This window comes from Uloborus diversus, chromosome 8, assembly GCF_026930045.1.
Source record: "Uloborus diversus isolate 005 chromosome 8, Udiv.v.3.1, whole genome shotgun sequence".
In the NCBI taxonomy this organism is placed as follows: Eukaryota; Metazoa; Arthropoda; class Arachnida; order Araneae; family Uloboridae; genus Uloborus; species Uloborus diversus.
In genome coordinates this window covers 35327311-35349511 of record NC_072738.1, presented here as the reverse complement: position 1 = coordinate 35349511, position 22201 = coordinate 35327311, and the positions used below count along the sequence as shown (strand labels likewise).

Genomic DNA, 22201 nt, shown 5'->3' with positions numbered 1-22201 from the left:
GCGCTATTGATTTTGCAAAAATAGTCATCATTCTTTAAAAAGTGGGAAACTAATAAATAAATGCATCATAATTTCAGAAGGATCTTTAACTTTTCCGAAAAATTGTAGGAAGTGTAAGTTTAGATTACGGGAGAGGAGAAAGAACTCGAGCTCCAGAGTCTCGGTTTCCCTGTTTGTTTTCTTGAAATCTGTCGGTGCCATTAATTATGATTGGATTCTTGTTTCAATATTCATATCTTTTTTTTATAACTTATTTCCATTTCAACCATCTTGTACAATAGCAAAGCCTTTGTTTTAGGAATGCATAATTTTATTTTACTGTCCGCTAACTGTGACTGGAACTAGCGTAACATTTTTGAACTGTTAAAGAGCTTTTATAATGGAAGTAGTGACATTTGAAGTAAATAAAGAGGAATTCCATAATTTAAGCGCTTGAAGTGAACCATTGTGTTGCAAATAATAGAATCGTCAAATGAGTAGTGTGTATTGCGTAATAAAATGTACAATGTGCATTTAACCATATGCACTAAACGGGGAAGTGCGCGAGGTGATGCTATACCGAAACTAGTACATTTTAATAGTCAAGATTCGCTTTCTAGCGGGAGTTTAAGCACCCTGGATCAAGACGAATTTATCTACGTGGAGCATTCTCATGCTATTGAAGTAATTAAAAAATATAATTTTCCCGTGATTCATGCTTTATAGATAATTTATTTAATTTGCAGGATTTGTTTATGAACCACATTTTGTAGAAATTTAGAATTGTAAGAGAGACATTTCTTAGCTCGATTTCAAACAATTTTTTGGTTTTTGAACACATGTATTTTTATTTTTAGTCATTCGAAGCTATTATTCTATTTTGACTAATTTTTACCCATTTCTGCTATAAGATTCCAAATGATATTAATCTTGGGCAGCATATGTATATACAGTGGAATCAGTTTGGGGATAGTTCGATAATTGGAAATCTGGCGATCTTTCTTCATTGCATCAATTTTTGACTCCAGCGCCTGCGCAAGAGGTATTTTTCTTTGCAAATCAAAACTAAGAGATCGGAAACATGTATTCACATAGGGTTACTATAAATTAGCAGGGTTACCGAAATAAAATATTTACACCAAAAATGAGACGACCATGCCAGATTCCCAAGTATCGAAATATCCCCATCAGCTTAATTGAACCACCGGTTAATCAGACCAGCCACTTAATCAGTCCAAATCTTAAAGAACCAAAACAAATCCCATCACACAAGATTAGAGATGTACGGAGTCGCACTTTGGCTGAGTACCGAGTTTCAATTATGTTTTAAAAAGAACCAGGACACATACGTGACAAATTTTGAATAGTATAGACTTCCATGTCCAAATAATAGTTTTTAAAACAAAAATTCCAGCTGAAATTTAATTATGCATTTATTTAAAAGATTTTGTTTGTGTCGATAATTTTACAAATAAGTTATTTTTAAAATTAAAGATTAAGAAATAAATAATAGGTAGGATTAATCAAGTTGGAATTAAAACAAATTCACCAAAGATAAATAATTTTTAAAAACAAATGAAGTAACGTTAAAAGCACAAATGCGCTGGAGCACTACAGACACGAGTTTCTGCTTTCAAGGAATGTCTCTTTCATTGCATAAAACGTGAGCTAATGAGTAAAAAAAAATCCGACTTTTGTCCAATTATTTAAATCTATAACCTCACATTTTGTGCATTGCAAAAAGCATTCCTTGTAATGCCAAAACATGTGTCTGCAGTGTTCCTGCACATTTGTGCTTTTAATGTTGTTTTATTTTTTTTAGAAAGATATTTTTATGCTTCTAATAAATAATTTTGTTTGTGGCAAAAATCCATTTAATAATGTAAAAATTTCATATTTTCTGTATTTACCTTTTTTGCCCCATTTTAAAAGTTTCATTAACTTTGGGGCATTAAAATAAAAGATTCACTCCATTGAAGCATAACAAACTTCATTATTCTCAAAATGTAAATTTGACTTGTAAATGATTGCAGTATATTATATGCTTGTACTTTTTTATTAATTGTAAAATCTGCTTTGAGCAATATTCCATATTTTACAACTACTCGGTATTGGCCGAGTACCTGATCAAAATTTGGCCGAGTACAAATTTGGCCACGTCTCTACACAAGACTAATATTATTTGCTTATTGGGAAACATGACAACATGGTTACGTGAAAGCAGATTGGAAAAAATTTATAAAACTCCCGCTTGAACTGAGTTTCAAGTGGGTCAACGAACGTAGTAGTTATTGCAATAAAAATTAATAATAGTTCCTTGTAGACCCAGCAAAGATCAAAATTTTAAGTGAAATTTCTAATTTCTTCAGTTCAGTTAGCACTTTCAATAATATGAAAATTTGTTCAAAAAAGAAATTTAGTTGTAAAATATGTAATTTATATTTCATTGGAATTTTTAATGACCGATCAACACTTATTAGCACTCATTTTTTCAATCTCACATTTTTAAAAACTTCTGGTTATTGAATTGAATTAGTGTAGTTCAACTTTTAAACAGCATATACCCATTTTACCCCGGTGTATACCCATTTTATCCCAAAGCACGGGGTAAAATGGGTATACACAGGGGTAAAATAGGTATACCCCTTTACACTAAATTTAAAGTAAAAAGTTAACACAAACTATGTCCAAATTAGATCTACGATACACAATGTATAGAATATTGAACAAAAACACAATTATATTTCATGATATTTCTGCTATGGGTCACTGAAATTAAAAATACTGTTTTTTACACCCATTTTACCCCGGGTGACCCTATTAAAAAGATTGGATTCAACTGTACAGTAAACTCCCGATTATCCGCAAGTGGATTATCTGTTGGGCGGATTATCCACGAGTAATTAACCAATCAGGAACATGTCTTTTCGCAGTAAAAAAGCAAATACCAATGAGTTTTTTTTTTTTTTTGACGAAAAATTGTAAATAAACTCAGTTTTTGTTTTATTTATTTATTGTGCTTTCTTCACCGTACATACACTTGTTCTTTATTGATATTAAATACTGTTTTGCTAAAATACAAAACATTTTTACTGTACTGTATAGATTTTCACTGTTTGAAGGAAGTGTTATGCATCAATACAGTTAAGTTTTTGAGGAAAGAAAAGTTTTACCTTATTTATCTCTCTAGCCTTTTTATCCGCAATTTTTATTATCCGTGGCACTTGTGCCACCCAATTCTGCGGATAATCGGGAGTTTACTGTATAAAAAATCTTTATTAAATAAAAAATGTTGCTGGTGGTATATTAATAAAATCTAAAATATGGGGAAGAAAATGGCTTTTTACAAAGACTAAATCAATTGCATTTTAAAATTATGTTTGTGAATTTATTCAAGTCAACTGCAAATTTGAATCATGATGAGTCGTTGAAGGAAAGCTGTGATGAGATTTAAAACTTTTGACTTCAAACTTGGCACCTAGGTTTGAAAATCTAAATGTCAAATCAAAATTTTCGGTCTCAAAATGTGACTAACAGTTACTTATTTCTAACATGAGAGGCAAAGAGTGAATTCTATAAAGTGGCTGTATTCAATCTCAGGCTATGATTAGAGCAGAAATAAATATTAAATGCAACTTCTTGCATTTAATTATTTTGCTTCTTATAACCACATCCAGGGCCGTCCGAAGAGCTGACGCGCCCAGGGCAAAAGTTTCCTGTCCCCCCCTCTTATACACACAGAAAAATCAAGTTAGTTATAACGTCAATGCATAATACATACTTTTTTTTCATATTAATGAACAGAACAATCAGAGGGTCATAATACAAATTAAAACACAAGCAACGAATCTGTTCCGAATATTAGTAAAACATTAATGCCCCAAAAACTTTTAGAAAAATGGAAATGTTGAAAATCCAAACATTTATCTAGTAAAATGTCATCCCACTAGATAAAAAACTAACAATTAAAACTGAGTTGGTTATTCACATTGATCAAACTAAGAACATGAATAAATAATTTGCTGATTATAAATAGAAAATGTACTTTTATCGAAGTAAATTACATCAAAATTAAATTTCAATCTGCACTCATCCACTGATTCTTTTCAAGATTTTGTTTTTGGTTTTACTTGTACCAACTTAATACCAGCTTTCATATATGTTATAAACAAAGATGTTATTCTTTTGCATCATAATAAATCATTGTAAAAATTACCTAACTTTTTTTTTATCATAGGTGCTGTCTGGATTGAATGATCTTCGCAAGTCAAAAACATTCTGTGATGTCTCCCTTTGTGTGGAAGGGGATGCTTTCCCTTGCCACAAGGTGGTGCTTGCTTCATTCAGCTCATACTTTAAGGTATCATAGTTGTGGCTTGCAATGTTTTAAAAATAAAATCTTATACATAGAAAAGTTATAACATGAACTTTATTATTATGCCCCTGAAATATATCATTGCAAGTTTGTATCAAACCTTTCTTTTGACATTCCAGTCAAATAATTTTTTTTCCCCTTAATAAGTAATAAGTAGGGTTGCAAGTTTGTCGTTGAAAAAAGTGGCCAAAATTCGCTAGAGCATGAATGCAACAGAATATACAATGTCTGCAATAAGTCATCGTATAAATAAAAAAGTATTCAATTAAATTAGGATATGGTACTTTCTTTTTGATTTTTCATGATATTAAAGTTTTCAGTAAACCATAAAAATATCGTATTTAGTTATTTTTGTTTATGTTTCGTCAATCGTCACTTAATTCATTTTTAAGTTTGGAAAACAATCTTACAGCATCTACACTATCGTTGGAACCGAACAAAACGAATTGCTACTTCAGACGCTTTAGGATAACGATCCGTCTCCCATTTCTAAATAAGAATTCATTGCCGTCCTACACACTAGCGCAGCCAGAAATACCTTCTGGGGGGGGGGTTTCTGATCAAAAATATCTTCTGGAGGGGGTTTTCTCATGAAAAGTACCTCCTGCAGGGTTTTTTTTTTTTTTAAATCAAAAATACCTTCTGGAGGGTTTTTTTGATCAAAAATACCTTCTGGAGAGTTTTTTTTAAATCAAAAGTACCTTCTGAAATGGGTTTTTTGAACAAAAATATCTTCTGAAGGGGATTTCTTGGATCAAAAATACCTTCTGAAGGGGGTTTTTTGATCAAAACAGTCCTTTCATATGCATAAACTACTATATTAGAATTTGCATTTATCTTAAAACCAATGTCTCTGTGGGGTGTTTTCAACCCCCCCCCCCTGCTGCGGCACTAATAACTCAATGGTCAACAACATGTTAACTCATTCCTCATTTTTTTTGTAAGTATTAAAGTAGTCAATTTTTTATTCTCAAGTGACATATATAAATAATTTAACATTATTTTGCTCTTGAATTATTCTGCTAAATGTTTTGGACACATGTTTGTAATTTTGAAACTTCTGAAAAATATATACTAAATTGCTGCTAAAATGTAAGTAACAAGTTAAAAATCAAAAGAAATCTCAAATTTTGAGCAATTTTGCTCGCAAATCCTGAAACTTTGAAAAATTTGCCGATTTCAGGTAAACTCTTTAACATTTCAGAGATCCTCGGTACAGCAATCTTGCAGCCCTAGTTATGAGTTGCAAAAAGTATTTTTAAAAATCAATTATTTTGGTTTTGATCCTATTTAGAGATGAAAACAGTCGGGAAAAAAAACGGAAAATTTCCGAAAAAAAAAAAAGTTTTTCCGAAGGAACAAATTTCCACTTCGGAAAAATTGAAAAAAAAAAGAATTTTTTTAACTTTTCAGAGTTTTATGGAAATTTTCAGCAAAAAGTGATTAGAAATTTCTCACGCGTAAATTCTGATGCAACTTCCTCCCCCCTCCCGTTTTATCTTAAAATACTGTCTAACGTTAATGCAAGTTGTTGTATGACAATATAATTTGCATATAAACCAAAAAAAGTTAAATAATACTTTTTACAAAAAAGTTAACCTTAGTGAAGAATTTATTTTCCTTCTTCATAAAACAAACAAACATAGTTTTAATCACAAAACTGTTTCTGCTGACTGCGAACCAAATGTACAGGGTGCAGCAAAAAAAACCCGGGCAAGCAATTTTCCAAGAAACTTTATTAAAAATAAATAAACTAACAAAACACAAAAAAAAATAATATGAGAAGACCTTTAGCAATCATTAAATTTAATTTGTTTCAAACTAGCAGCCTTTTGCAGTAATACAGAGATACAAATGCTTATTGAAATTTTAATTCAAGGGCAGCAAGTCCTTTTATCAATCCTATTCCCTATAAAGCAATTGGTTTAGAGAGTTCAATTTTATGTGTAGTTTAGGGTAGACCTTTGACTCTAAAATAGGCCATACAGTGTAATAAACTGGATTGAGGTCGAACGAGTAGAGCGTCCACTCAAAAGATATCTTGTCAAAAACAATGCGCTTTGCACCACTCTTGTCTTTTTGGCCATATGAATCGGTGTGGAGTTAAAGGAAAATATCCGGTCTGCAACGCTGAAGTGCTCTTAGACCCACAGAAGTACAATAACTTCTAAAATGTCCTTCTGGTTCACTTTTTGATTCATTTTACGGCCCTCATCTACAAAAAAAAACTAGAGATTTTTTGTCGCTTGTACTGATTCCCATCTCAGACTAAGCCTGACTTCGGATTTCGGAGATATCTAACACTTTCTAAGGTGCTTGGAGTGTCTACCAAGGGCGTCTATATGCAAAATTTTAAGGGGGGGGGGCGACTCTGATATTTTCCCCATGGTTTAGCTGGATATTTTCCCCATGGAAACCGACTTTAGTACAGATTAGAGCTAATAAAATTTAACATTTATGATAACTAATTCATTAATGGCTGGAGAAAAAACATTTTTACATTTTTACAAAGAAAAAAGTATTAAAAGGAAGAGGAAGTTCTCATTTCCGAAGGCGGGGGGGGGGGGGGGGGGGGGGGGGGCTTGAGCTGAGCCCCCACTTTCTCTCCTATATGGGAGCTTATGGTGTCTACAGACCAAATCCTATGGTTCTGGGGGATATGAACCAGTTGAATGGTAAATCAGTGAAAGGTATCTCTTCCAGCGTAGACTTACGGGCCCGTCTCATCTACGGGCCCGTTTCTAGCATCTTTAGAGTCATATGAAGGCCTGAATTTTTGGAACTTGCAAAACTTCTGTTTGAGGTATTTTTTCCCTTAGTCGCACTTATCGGTCACAAATTCCCACAAACGACTGCTCTTGTGGAAACCTGAGGATTTCATTGAACTCACTTTTGGATGACCTGATGATTAACTGAAATGTTCACTGTTCGTTTTTGTACACTTTCTGGACATCGACTATCATTTCCAAGCCACTTGAAATGGCATGCTGTTTCAAATACTGTTAGTCGAGGCACAACAAGCAAGCGAACTGTCGTTCTACTTGGTTAAACAACTTAAAATAGCAGATATTTCGCTTAAAATTGTAAGAAAACCAAAAAATAATACATAAATTAGGTAATATATTGTAAATTATTTCCTAATAAACTGAGAAACAAAAATAAATTAGGTACTCATTAAAATGAAATTACCTTTCTTCCATTCGATGATACAATATTTGTCCGATATTTTTTTTACCGCAGCCTGTATACTGCCGTACTAAGCAAAAAAGGGGACTTTGCAGTTGGGCTCAAGCTGAGGTATTGTATTTTAAAGTGTGGCTCTTCCATATGTTTGATTCAGATGTCTTTTTTTTTTAAAGAATTTTTCAAAACAATAGCTCTTGATCAAATGACGCTAAAACATTTTATTTATTAAGTAAAATACGAAACAGAGAACAACTCGGTTATAATAACTCAAATTTGTTCAAAAGGGCTGGCAAGACTATTTTTACTACTGTGCTTAGCACGGCCGTATGAATAAACTTAAACTCCAGTTTAATTTTGGTTCAGCTTAAGAAAAACCAATTTAGTTTTGATTTGGACTTAGACTGGATTGGAAAAAATCAAAAGTCAATAGCTTTCATACTCAGACAGTAACATTCTATTATTTTTCTTCCTATATATATATATATATATATATATATATATATATATATATATATATATATATATATATTCATGTTTGAAAGTCGAAAATTTCAAAAGTTTCAAAGGCAATCTAAAATATTGTAATTGTTATGATTAGACACACATTACCCAATATTATTTGTTGTGTGACGACTTGACTTATTTTTGGGTTTGACCATGAAAGCCCTCTACTCAGTTATAAAACAAAAAGGTTTTTTTCTTCTAATTAATCTTACCTTTATGTGTATTTTTGTCAAGCAAAAAAAGAAGATGTGTGGATAGCATATATTTTTAATGCTTAACCCTTTATATGTTACAAGAAACACAGAGTTATTAAGAAACCCAAATTTTATCCATAAAGAAATCAAATTCTCCATTTTTTCCAATTTTTCCCGAAAAAACCGGTTTTTTTCCACCACTTCAAAATTTCCGGAAATTTTATATCTCTAATCCTATTGTTGTAAAACATAATTTTCTACAATTTTTTGAGCTTGCAATTTTGATAGTTTGAAACTGTTTTTGTTTTGATATGTGAATAATATAAAAAAACGCAACTCAAATCCATCAAAATCCTTAACCACAACTATTGAATCACTTCTTCACCTGGTGTATAGGCATATTTGTCTGTTAAATCAGAGACTTTAATTTTGAAGAATCATTGATAATCATAGTTGACATGCGTTAAGCTCATTCAAGCTTATTAATGACTTTTAATGAGTCACTAGAATTGAACGGCAGGTTTCAAACAAAATCTTATTAAGATTTTGTCTAGAGAAGGGGGAAAAAAAAAGAAAACGCGTAAATTTCCCAAGATACATTTGTAGCATATTATATTTTATTTTTATTTTGGAAACAATGAATTAATAATTATTTGAGATGAGTCCAGTGATGTACTCAAGGAAGGCTGTTTTCCTCCAATTTTAAACTAACCGAATTTTTTCCCTACTTTTGAGTTTTGGTGTTTTTTTTTTTTTTAATTTTAAGTACTTTTGCTGTTATGTTTGCATCTCTACCTTCTTTTCCATGTGATTATACTGCTGGGTGATTTAGATGGAGACTTAGAGATGTGATTTTTTAAAAAATAATCCAGAACTCATTTTGCAGTCATAAGTCAAACACCTTGTAATTTATCAACAATCTAGCCCAAATAAAAAAAAAAAGACTTTCTTTACTTGTGGTAAATTCTTGCTAATTTTTCTTTTTGTAGTCCTACTTATATTCCGCTTAATTGTTTAACGTTAGAATTAGGATAAATACCAAATAGATGTCTTAAGTTTCAACTCATTTGCAACAGGATGCCGTGTAGATAAAAATGTTGGTAAATGGTTTATGAAATTTGCCTTTTGTGGTTGGTGAAAAGAAGCTCCAGTACTGTATTTTGCTTTTGCCTGTGATTGTGAAATGTATTTTCTTTCAGGCCATGTTTACCAGTGAAATGGCAGAAAGTCAGCAAAAGGAGGTAACACTAAATGGAGTTGAGGCTCCCACCATGAAACTTTTGTTGGACTATGCCTATTCTTCAAGAATTCCAATCAACAAGCATAATGTTCAAGCTCTGCTCTCTGCTGCCAACCTTCTCGAAGTACTTCCTGTGAGAGATGCATGCTGTCAGTTTTTAGAGAGGCATATGGACGAAACTAACTGTTTGGGTATCCATTGTTTTGCTGAAGCTCATGCTTGTGAAGACTTGCAAGAGAAAGCCAAACAATTTGCCTTGAGGTATGTAATACTTGATGGGCTATTGTTCATTAAATAACTGAACAATTCTCACTTCCATGGTTCATTTCTCATGTAACTAGTTTTTCTCAATTCAATCTGTTTCCTGTGGCAAAAGCTCAAGAACAGGATTTCGTTTACAGTGCTCCATTCTTTATCAATCGATTTAAATATTTTGTGACTTTTCATTCTAGTCCTTGCCCATTTGCACTCAAGATCACATAACATATTTCCCTGTTCCAGGGATCAATAATATCCTTATGCAATTAACTATAAACTAATTTTTTGCTCATTTTACTTCAATTAAAAATAGTGTTCTCAATGTCACATTGCAAGATTTCATATCCATCTTTGCAGGGTTGTTTGGTTTATACCATGGTTTAAACCAAGTGGTTAAAAAAAAAAAAGTTTTTTTTTTTTTGAAAAATGTTTTTTTTTTTTTTTGGGAAAAATTTAATTGTTTCCCCCCAAATGTTTTCATAAATTTTACATATTATTGCAAAGGGTAAAATTTGGTCAATGCAAAGCTTTACAAATAAATTACAGACATAATAAATTTAGAAACTTATATTTTTTAAGGTAATGTAAGTTTGCTAAATAGTTTTTATTTTATTTTATTATTTTTTTTAATCTATGCAGCTTTCCTATAGGAACATAAATATACAAGGCGAGCAAACTAAGTTTTTCTAAAATTACATTTAAAGAAAAAGATCCAAATAGCTCTTTTATAGCTTTCTAATATCATTCTGTTTTAGTTTTTGCCTTTCTAAATTGTCCCAAATAGCCCGGTCAAAATAGACCAAAAAAAAGCGAAAGTTCGGAAAAATTCCCATAAAGCTGAAAATTGGTACAGACCTTAAGAACATCATTATACATGAAATGTCAAAAGTCCTCATCGATCCGAGTGGAGCTAAAAATTTTATGCAAGGTCAAAAGTCAAAAAATCAATTTTTCATATATATCTCTTAAACGATAATTGTTAGCGAAAAAATGGAGGTTACAAAGTTTGAAAGGTATGCAATTGTGTATAAACAAGTGGGGATTCCGAGGATGGGTCATAGGGGTCATACCTTCCACCCTAAAACTACTAAATATAGGTTAAAATGGCATTGGAGACATACTAAAAAAAAAAAAAAAATCCCTTAGACCCCCTATTTGGTACTTTGACTATGAAATTAACACAAATATAGTTAAGGACAACACTAAAGTGAGGTGTCAGAAGTCCCCATCGATCCCGGTGGAGCTAAAAATTTTATTCAAGGTCAAAGGTCAAAAACCGATTTCTCGCAACTATCTCTTAAACGGTAAGTGTTATTGTAAAAATAGGGGATACAAAGATTGAAAATTAATAGATAATTAATAAATAATTAATAGATAATTATGCACAAACGGGAGGGGATTCAGTGGATTGGTCAAGGGGTCATTCCCCCCTCTCCCTAAAGCGATAAAATGAAGTCTAAAACTGCAGTTCAAGGACTCGAAATTTCTAAAAATTCACCCTAAAATCCCAATATTTGTTCAAATATTGCACTTTGACTATGAAATTACCATAGAAATAATTAGAGACATCATTATAAACGAAATTTCAAACGTTCCCAACGAATCCCAGTGGAGCTAAACGTTTTATTCAAGGTCGAAGCTCAGAAAATCAATTTTTCACAAATATCTCTTAAACGGTAAGTGTCTTAAAATAGAGGATACAAAGTTTGAAAACTATGCATTTATGTACATACAAGCGGAGATTTAGAGGCTGTGTCTTGGTGGTCTTACCCCCCAGCCCTCTCTCCCGTAAGCAACAAAATTAAAGCTGCATTTTGATGACATATTTCGTTGTCCTTAAACCCTCTATTTGTGCCCTAAAATTACTTTGATCCCTTTCTGATATAGTTGTACTTCCAAAACCAGAAACTGGATCTGCCCTAGGTGTTAAAAAAGCCCAATATTTGTGCCCCCTCCCTCAATAAATGATAACATTCATAAGGTATCGCAGTTTTTGAAACTTGGAAATAGTACTGAAGCTCCTTTTCTTTCTTTCGAGTGACCTCGAGAAACTACACTTGACCGCTATGCCTATCCCCTCTTACGATTCACACCCCCCCTTCAAATTGAAAAGATCAAATTACATTCAGGGGAGAGTGGATGCGCTTAGATTCCTTTGTATGAGCAAAGTCAGTCGCACATGTACTCCTATTAACAGGGAGTGATTCTTTGTTGTGAAAAGTTGGGTTTATTGATACTATTTTTGATATGAATACGTACCCTTAACAAATAATTCTTCAAAGATGCCGCAAGATTGCTTCATTTGCAAAAAATCTTTGACTGACGGTGAAATTGTTACTGTTGAACGCGGACTAAAATCTATAATTGATTATAGTAGTGCAAGGAACGATGGGTTTGTTGAATACTTGAAAGACAAACAGTCGGTGGATCAGTTCATGTAATGTCGCAAAATGTACACCCGAAAGTGGGTATTGCGGCAGCTAAAAGACAACAAGAAACAGAGGCCAGTACATCTCTGAGTAGTCCACCTTGTACTAGAGTCCTATCAGGTGAGACAACATTTTGTTTTAAAAACTGTTGCTTATTTTGTGGTGATGAAGCAAATGAAGAGACTGAAAAGAAAAAACAGCAGAATATACGGCGTAGAATTTGTCAAGTTGCTACTCTTTCCTTTAAAGATAATATTCTAAAGATTGCACATAATCGTTCAGATGACGTAGCAAAAATTGTTATTGCACGCATACAATATGAATACGATTTAGTTGCTGCTGAAGCGGAGTACCATTCTAATTGCTACACTTCATTTCTAAAGCGTTCTGTAGGTCTTAAAGCAGATCGTCCTGAAAATCCCGCTGTTACTATGCCGATGACAGAAATATTTGATTATATTGAAAATGATGATGATTGTCAGTTTTCACTGTAAGAACTAAAAAATATTTGTAAAACTGAAATCCCAGATGATAAAACAATCAAAAACAGATTAAAGTTAAGGTATGGCAATAGAATGAGTATAACCGAGAAACGTGGAAGTTTAGCAATGATTTGTTTACACTCAGCACGATATACTGAACAAAGCTTGGTACGAAAATAATAAAAAAACAGCAAAAGAGGAAAGATTTAGGGTACTAAAGACTGCGGCAGAAATTATTCAAGAAGATATTCAATCTGTCGTGTGCGACACTAACAATTATCTCCCGCCATGTCAAATGTTTGAAAATATTAATAGTGACATTCCGGAGTCATTGACTTATTTTTTGGAGCAAATTATTTTAAAAAGAAAACGATCTAAATTGGAACATTTGAAATTAATATGTACTAGTGTCAGCCACTGTATTATGGCTGCTGTTCGTCCTAGATCTTTCATCTCGATATTACAATTGGGTTTTTTTTCATCGGCGATTTGGATCTAAACGTTTGATACAAATTTTCTCGTCTTTTGGTTTAAGTGCTTCGTATAATGAAACTATGGCGTATGAGGTGGCTACAGTTTTTAACCGTCAGCCACATATTTTACCACCAGAAACCGGGACATTTATTCAATACGCAGCAAACAATGCTGGTATTAACGTACACACTTTACATGGCCATAACACTCTACACATAATGGGCATAATCCAAATTATTACTCCTAGAAGTTCAGTTTGAGCAGAAGATCCTTTATCGCGAATGAAACAAATTATTTCAGCGAAAGATTTTGCAGAAAAAGCTCATGTGCCAACACAAGAGTACCACAATAATGGTGTAGTAGGATATAGTAAAATAACTGCTCAGATTTTGCTTATGAAAGTGATACAACTTCTTTCTTACTCCGGAAAATAGATTTGTTATGGTTGTATGGGAAATGGAATAATTTATCGCTATCAGGTTGGAACGGTTATATTGAAGGTTTAACAAAGAATAATATGGATTTTTCAATGTCTAGAATTTTGTTCTTACCATTTATTCACCAACCTGCAAATGACTACAATAGTATATACACTACTTTACTTTGTGCTTTGGAGAATACAAAGCATTACTTATTACTTCTGATCAACCTTTGTATGCAAAGGCTAGAGAAATTGTTGCTGCTGCACCTGAAGAATCTGATTAGGGATAATAGGTACTGAGAGGCGTCTTATATCCGTTAAATAAGGGATAATGTTGTACTTGTTTCACCATTTTCACATAATTTGAACCAGAAAGAGTTGAACTTCATATAAAAACGTCTTTTCAACATATTGTATAATTTACAAATTAATATGCGCTTTTTATAATAACAGTTATGTTTTGAAATAATTGCAAAATAAAAAAAAAACATTTTTTGACCTTTGTCCGTGCATAAAATGTTTATATTAAGTGGGATCGATGGGGATTTTTTATATTTCATTTATAATTGTGTATTTTGTGTCTCTGCCAATTTTCAGCTCTATGTGAATTTTTCCGATTTTTTTTAAGTTTTTTTTGTTTATTTTGACCTTTGACCTTCCATAAAATTTTTAGTTCAAGTGGAATCGATGGGAATTTTTCATATATCATTCACAATGATGCATTTAAAGTCTGTACCAATTTTCAGCACTGTATGAATGTTTTCAATTTAAAAAAAAAAAAATTCAATTTTGGCCTTTGACCTTGCATAAAATTTTTAGCTCCACTCGGATCAATGAGGACTTTTGACATTTCACTTATAATGATGTTCTTAAGGTCTGTACCAATTTTCAGCTTTATGGGAATTTTTCCGAACTCGAATGTCTATTTTGACCGGGCTAAAAAGCATATTTCAACCAAAATTTCACATACTACCTAATTTGCTTGATCACTTAAGATTTATTGAGATAGATTATGTACCATTGAAGTGATGCATAGTGTAAAAATATCCTAACACTAGAGACTAGAATATTTAAATGACAAAAGAAAAAAATAATTAAAGAAGTCCAAGAACACTTAGAGTAGGCATAAAATTGAGCTTATACCTGCACACTTTTTGCATCCGTGATAGACAGTGCAATCAGAGCAAGAAAAGTAAACGTATAAAATCATGAAAACAGAAAACATTCATGTAACTCTGTGCTCTTATCAAAAGAAATTCAATCCCTATATAATAAAAGAAGTCTCATGTATGGATGGTGGAAGAATCAATAAATGTCAATTTTTATGACAGGCTTCATTATTAAAATATGTTAAAAGAGTATTGTCATTTAAGTTTGTACTGAGGCTTTTAATTAATTTTTTTTCTTCGGTAAAATAATTTCATTCCTAAATTCATTAAACCAGGAAAAATAATGTCTGCAATGGAAAACACTATGATTTTCTTAAAACCTACTTGTTTTATTTCTGTAATTGTTGTCGCTGATACATTAGGTAAATAAATTACATGATTTGTAACTTTTTTTAAAATCTTAAAACAAAATAAGCGTTGATCTTTTGATTTTTAACGTTGTATAATGTGCATCCGACTTATGATTCTTGCTAGATACTGCAAAATACTTTCCATGTTTAAGAATGCGTGATTTTAATTTTACTTTTATTTTTTTTATTTATAGTAGAAAGCTATGATTATGAGGAAATTAATTTGAAAGAATTTATTCTTGGGAATTTGTAATTAATAATGTATGAACTATCACAGTAAATTATTTCTTTGATTATTTATGCTAAGACACATTTACGAATTGTATTTTTTATAATAGTTAAAGATTTTCTAACAATATTCCGCTATAGAAATCTCTAAGTATGAGGAAATAAAATTACAAGATTTTACTCTTAATTATTTAATTAATTACGAAGGAATTAGGTACAAAAATGAATATTAAACATTCCTTAACAATTAATTCATTAAATCTTCATGATTTCTCTAAAATAAAATGGTTTTTCTTACAAATAGTAACGAAAACCAAATAAACCCGGTTTAAACAAAAAAAAGAACTTTTTTTTGAAACCGGTTTTATATTAACCCTGCGTCTTTGTCACCATTTGGTGACATTGACGCAACTGCTTGACATTGACGCAACTGCATTGTGGAGGTCGCAACTGCTCTGAGGTTTCAGATTGCAAATTATAGCTGCTTAAAGCCTGAAGCGGAGGGCTATAATAATGTGCCCTGAAAGTAGTGTTATAGCAAAAAGTAATTCTCACTTGCAGTGACTTCAAACTGAAAATTTCTTCCTTCTTCTAAGTACACATAACAAGACACACATTCAAAATTGTAAAAATTAAATAATGGTTCAACAAAGCTGTTTTTTTTTATATATTTGAAGGTATAAACTTCATTTAGTATGTAACTTGATTAATCTTTCTTAAAAATTTAGTTTCATTTTTTAAACTTTTTTTATAGGTATTTTAGTGAAGTTATGAAACATGAAGAAATGCTAACATTATCTCAAAGTAAATTTATTGAACTTATTTCAAGTGATAATTTAAATGTTGAAAAAGAGGAAGTTGTTTTCCAGGCTGTGTTGTCATGGTTAAATAAGAATGTTTCCTCAAGGAGTGAAGATTTTCATCAGGTAATATGCTAATTTTTTTCAATATTTATTTCAAAATTTTATGATTTCTTTTAATTTTTGAAACTGTTTTTTATGCTAATTTTTAGCCTTGTGTTGTAATTCTTTTTTTTGTGTTCTTTGGTTTTATTCAATCTTTAAAAACTTGTATGAATTTTAATGAAAATATTTCCATTTGAAGTGTATTTTGTATCATTTTTTTCCATTGCTGTTGAAATAACCTGTTTCTCATGTTGTATATTAGGTTTCGCATCACGCAGAAGTTGTTAGAGATACATATATACATGGTAGATAATATTTTTTGGCTGGGGGGGTGTGTGTGTACCTGACTCCCCCTCCCCCATTCATATACGTGTAAACTCTTCTGGTTTTTCCAGGAATTTCCGGGATTTTGAGCATTTTACCCTATCTTCCGAATTTTATTGAAAATCTCCCATTTTTAATAAATGTTGGGGAGTGCCACTAAAGGGAACTATGACCTTTAGCGGCATAAAAATCCCATAGGTAGTTACAGCCCGGCAGATTTTGGGCAGAGGCCAAAAATTTATAGAGCACACATATATCCCACCTTCATATTTTAAGTGAATTTCGTTTTGGGATGCATGTTATCTCACCCTAGGCTTTACATCTAACAAAGGAAATGTGGGAACCCTATAGTTTTCAGAACTGATTTTAATTGTGTAAATAGTCTGAATTTGGCTGATATGAAAAAGTTCACATGAAATTGAAAATAAGTGTTCGGGTTGAACTCCAAATGCAAATTAAGCCCTGAACTATAAGCCGAAGGTTAACCTCAGAACTTTTCTTGTTCAACCGTTTCCCCTTTTGAATTATTTCACTGACATGAATAAATTCTTTTGATGTATTTTTAGTTTGACTGATTCAAAAGTTTTAACATTTAAAAATTTTGTTTTAAGGTTCTGGAACAAGTACGATTACCTCTGATAAGCCCATATTACCTAAATGACTGGGTTGCACCAGTACCAGCAGTATCTACATCTACTCAGTGTCAAAAGCTAATCGAAGAAGCGAAACTGTACAATTTGCTCCCGGATCGTAGGCAGCAGACTGCTTCTGTGAGAACTAGACCAAGGAGATCTTTTGGTGTGCATAATACAAGCTAGTATATGTGACAACAAAATGAGAAAGCTACTGCTTGTTTTTGAATAGATGTTAAAATTTTTGTCTAAAATTGAGGAAAGCTAAAATTCATAAATAATTTTTGAAGGAGAGAAATTTCAAAGTGTATGCAATTAGAAAGAATGAGCACATTTGCAAAATTATTGTTTCTTGAACTCAATATAGGTTTTATGATGATGTTTCTCACTTAATTTGGATGTTGTTAAATTGTAAGATTTTTAATGTTATTTTAATTGAGTATCTGTGAGCAGCTTTAGTGTCATGTTTAAAACATGCTACTGTTTTGTGGTAATGAGTTAAAATAAAATATTAGTATTTTTATTTCTGATAAAGTCTGATCAAAAACGATAATTATATACAATCTTTATTTGTTTATTTATTAAATTTGTAATTTGTTTAATACTACTGTTTTGAATAGTTCACACATGTGGAAAAAGATTTAAAACTTTTTTTGCTAAAAAGCTCGGTTGTGGTTTTGGATGGTACAGGTGGGTTTTTACTGTCTAAAAGTGTCTTAAATTGTCCAAAAGTATGCTAATTTAATCAATTTGTATTGACTGCAATATTAACAATGCATAAATATAAAAATTATGTAGTTATAATTAATGAATGTTTGAAAATATTTTACGAGAAAAAAACTAAATGATGTATGGTTTGGAAGTGTTAAGAAAAGAAATTTGCAACAGTGCCAAAGTAATTAATTTCAGTTCTATTTCTAACTCAAAAAAATGCTTTTAGAAGCGAAAAACAGTTTATTTTTTTAAAAATGGTTTCTGCCTAATATTTTAATGATGTTTTAACAAAAATTCTTTTTTTACATCAAAAATTTAAGAATAATAAATTGATTATAAAATTTAAATATGCATATTTTAAAACTGCACTGTTTTTATTTTTAATTAAATGCATTTTGTAACTAAAATAAATGATAAATACAGTAAACTTAATTATCCCTGGGCTGCTTATCTGCAGGCTTTCTCATTCAAAAAAAAAAAAAAAAAAGTGATTACTTGATTGTAGATAAGTGCCCCCATTTTAAACTTAAGATATGAAAGTTATATTTTTGAGCAATCATATTTCTTTCTTCCCTCTCCCTTCCAATAGCACAAAACCTTCCAAAGTCCCCAAAACCTGACTATTTGAAACCTGTTTTTTTGGGGTACACTCAGGACCCGATTGACCTCTGAAATATGGGGAATCTCGTCCTCATTTTGGGGCCCCCCACTTTTGTTTGGGAAAATTTTTATGAACATTCTATGTACATTGATACAACACTGACTAATGCTAAGTGGCCCAGCAGAATTGTGATTTAAGTTTATTCCACCTTACCGACTGACAAAAATTTTGCTTATTACATACGTTGCACATGAATTCTCAGCAAATATGGGTTTTAAATTGTTGAATCATATTTGATACTTCACAAAGGAAATTAATTGTCATACAAGTACATTGTAACAGAGTTGAATCAAATCCCACATTTGAAAATCAAGCTTGTGGCTACATTTTATCAAATGTATTTCGATAATTATTTAAATCTTTCCAACATTTTTGTTCTTTTATTTGCAATCTCTTTAAAAAACTTAGTTAAAAGCTGAAACTGTAATCGTTGAGCATGTTTTTAGGACCTAAATTTGTGCCCCCTAAAAATTCTGAGGGAAGCTCAAGCTTCCCGAGGTCTTTGGGTAGTTAGGCCTTGTCTTCTTTAGAACTAAACTAATAGTAGAAGTAATCTACTTACTTCTTTAGATCTAAACTACTTACTGATTTCCAGATCTATACTACTTGCATGCTAAATGAGTAACTAGACGAGTTTTGTTCAAAAAAATTCCCCTCCCTCTCCCTATACATTTTAGCGTAACCTAGCTTGATCAATTTAAGTGACGTTCAATTAAGTGTTTGCACGATTTGTTCCCGTATGTGTAATCTGTTTGCAATAAAGAGCAATCCTTGTTTAACTTTTACATACACTGTTATTGATTTTTAGCTATAGTTTTAGTGTATAGGACTGTTATTGCTTTCAGAGCCCAACTAACTAAAAGTGAGGCCCTAGGCCAACAATAATTTGGAGGCCCCCTGAATAACCTATAGCGGGATACGGTGGTTACTTGGTCTCCGTCGTAATTTATTTTTGGGGCCTCTTTGTCTATCCCAGAATTACGTAAATCATTAACCATCTGCATTTATGAATCCCTTCAGGGCCCCTCATAGTTGTGACATGGTAAATTCGCTAATAGCAGAATGAATAAACATTCTCCTTTAAGGAAGTTTTTGCGATTAATAAGTTATTATTATTTTTAATTATTATGCATAATTCTTTAGGAAATTTGAGGCCCCTTAGGAAGATGGAGCCCCAGACTCAGGCCTAGTTGGCCTGTGCTATAATCAGGCCCTGATTGCTTTTTTAAGCTATTACCTACACTAGTATCGGTTTTCTACATATTTTGAGGATTATCCACGGAATTATCTTATCCACAGTTACCATGCCACCTTATTTTGCAGATAATCGGGAGTTTACTGTATGGCTTGATAATTTTTATAAAAAATCATCAACAATTTCACATAGTAAATTAGTAATTTGAGATCATGAAATGGCACTACAGTCATTTCATCACTATAGCCAGGTGAAGAAAAACTACTCTAAAACCGTAAAAGCTTCTGAAAGGTTTTTTTTCCCCTTCAAATAAAAAATGATCATTTATTGCATTTAAGTCAATTACTACATTATCTTTTGAACACCCTTATTTGCACACATGCATATAAATGTACGAATTTTGGCCACTGTTATAAAAAAAATGTGTTAAATTCATGCATACTAATTGAAATTTTTAATGAAGAACTTGCAATTTCTATGATACTAGATTTAGAATCAACAGTAGAAATTTTATATGCTTTTATTATACATATAATTGAATGTTCACGTTCAACTAACTTTTAACATAAAATATTACTTTTATATATTTTGTTCTTGTTTTTTGTGTTTTTCACGAAATAACAATTTCACCAAAAACATAGTTTTTGACAGTTTTGGACACTTTTGGTTGCAAAGATTTTGGATGGGCAGGGGTAACATAAGGGTTGGGGAGGATGGTAGAAGCCACAGTAGTGTGTCCAAAACCTTGCTAACTCTGCCAAAAAGGCAAATATTGGGTTTCTTCTTCTTTTTTTTAAAGTATGGATTTAATTATATGGATTTGTTTTCAATAAAATATTTCACCCGGATTAAATTATTTCTATAAATTAAATTTATTAGTAAATAAATGGTTCTCTATTAAAAAAGTAATTTTAAAAAAGCTGAGGATTATATGTATTGAAAAAAATGGAAATTAGTTTTAAGTGCTAATGAATGTTGAGTAAACACATACAAATATAAACTTATATAATTTTTATAACTTTTACAGTTATAATTGCGACAAAATCTAATTTCCATTACAAGCTTCTTACCAAACAGGAACTAGGATATGTGGTGGTATTATAAATAAAAATACAACAAAACTCTTGATCATAATGGGCTATTATTTATAATCGGGGTTTGCCGTATATATCAGTCGATATATATCATGATACATACCCGATATTTATTTTGAAAATATCATGATATTTTCAATATTTATTTTTTCAACTACGGTATTTTTAATGTAAAAATTATATTAATCATACTAATGTTGTTCATTTATTATTAAAAGTAACCAAAAAGTTATGTACTATATTTCTAAGATGTACTAATACATCATTAATGCAGCAAAGTACTTTTATGTTTCATATTCATAAAATTATCAGCAATGTTACAATTTTAATTATATTAAAAGTGCCTAATTAAATATTACATGTTGGTCAGAAAAAAAGAAATGTCTTATGTCTGCAGTGACAGATGCATATTTTTTATGTCTGAATTGTATAACAGTGTAAAAGTATAGCTAATAGAAGAAAAATGAGTAAAACAGCTAATGCTAAATTAACTCCATTAAAATTGATAAAGGTACAAAATTAAATACTAAATATAAATTATGGAAGAAACCTTAATTTTAAGTCTTCATTTTGCAATAATAATTAAGAGTGATTTGAGGACACATTTACAATTTTAAAGACTTAAGTTTGTGCTGATTGAAAATATAGGATAAATATCAAAATATCGAATATTTTCGATATTTTGGAAAATATCATGATATTTTCGAACACTGTTTATAATTAAGTTATTATTTTTTTTATGACAATGGTTATCTGTTTAGAGCTATATTTCAATGCTTATAATTTTTCTTACTGATTATTTTTAAAAAATGTTATGTTCTGCACTTAAAACATATAACATTTTGTTTTTCTAGAAAAGTTTTTACCTCAAAAAATAATTTGTAATGTATTACTTTGAAATTTACGTTAGAATAAGTTCTTATCAGTTGTTATATGCAATTAAGTTAATTATTTTGTCAAGTAGAACATCTCTTTACTCTTGATGTTTTTCAGATTTTGTTTTTTAGTGTTTTTTTTTTGGGGTATATTTTTGTTATAAAAGATTGTTTTATTTTTCAAACTCTAATATTTAAAATTTAAATTAAAGGTATTGCTGAAGTAATAGTTGCTGTTGGTGGGGAAGATGATAAAGTTGTGCTTCGCAGCGTAGAATGCTTTGATCCTGTGAATGACAAATGGCTCACATTGTCTTGTTTGCCTTTTGCAATAAGCAAGCATGGTGTAGTTGTGACAGGTAAGTTGCTCTTCTTGAAAACGTAAATAGACCTATTTTTATGAAAATAGAAATGTAAGGTTTTTTAAAATCAAGTCACCTTGCCAAACTTTGTCACGGAATTATCCACAAAAATGATAATTCTTGAATTAAGGATAAGATTAGCTATTTTTA

The 22201-nt window shown here is 31.3% G+C and overlaps 1 protein-coding gene across 1 annotated transcript in view; it reads left to right on the top strand.

Moving 5' to 3' along the window:
• The window catches only part of LOC129228021 (kelch-like protein diablo), a 59662-nt gene that overhangs the window by 6686 nt on the left and 30775 nt on the right, over nt 1–22201 (top strand). The window contains exons 2-7 of the mRNA XM_054862648.1: nt 600–663; nt 4217–4339; nt 9438–9739; nt 16044–16215; nt 17130–17316; nt 21902–22048. Of these exons, the coding sequence (XP_054718623.1) occupies nt 600–663; nt 4217–4339; nt 9438–9739; nt 16044–16215; nt 17130–17316; nt 21902–22048 (995 nt within the window). The remainder of the gene's footprint in view (nt 1–599; nt 664–4216; nt 4340–9437; nt 9740–16043; nt 16216–17129; nt 17317–21901; nt 22049–22201) is intronic.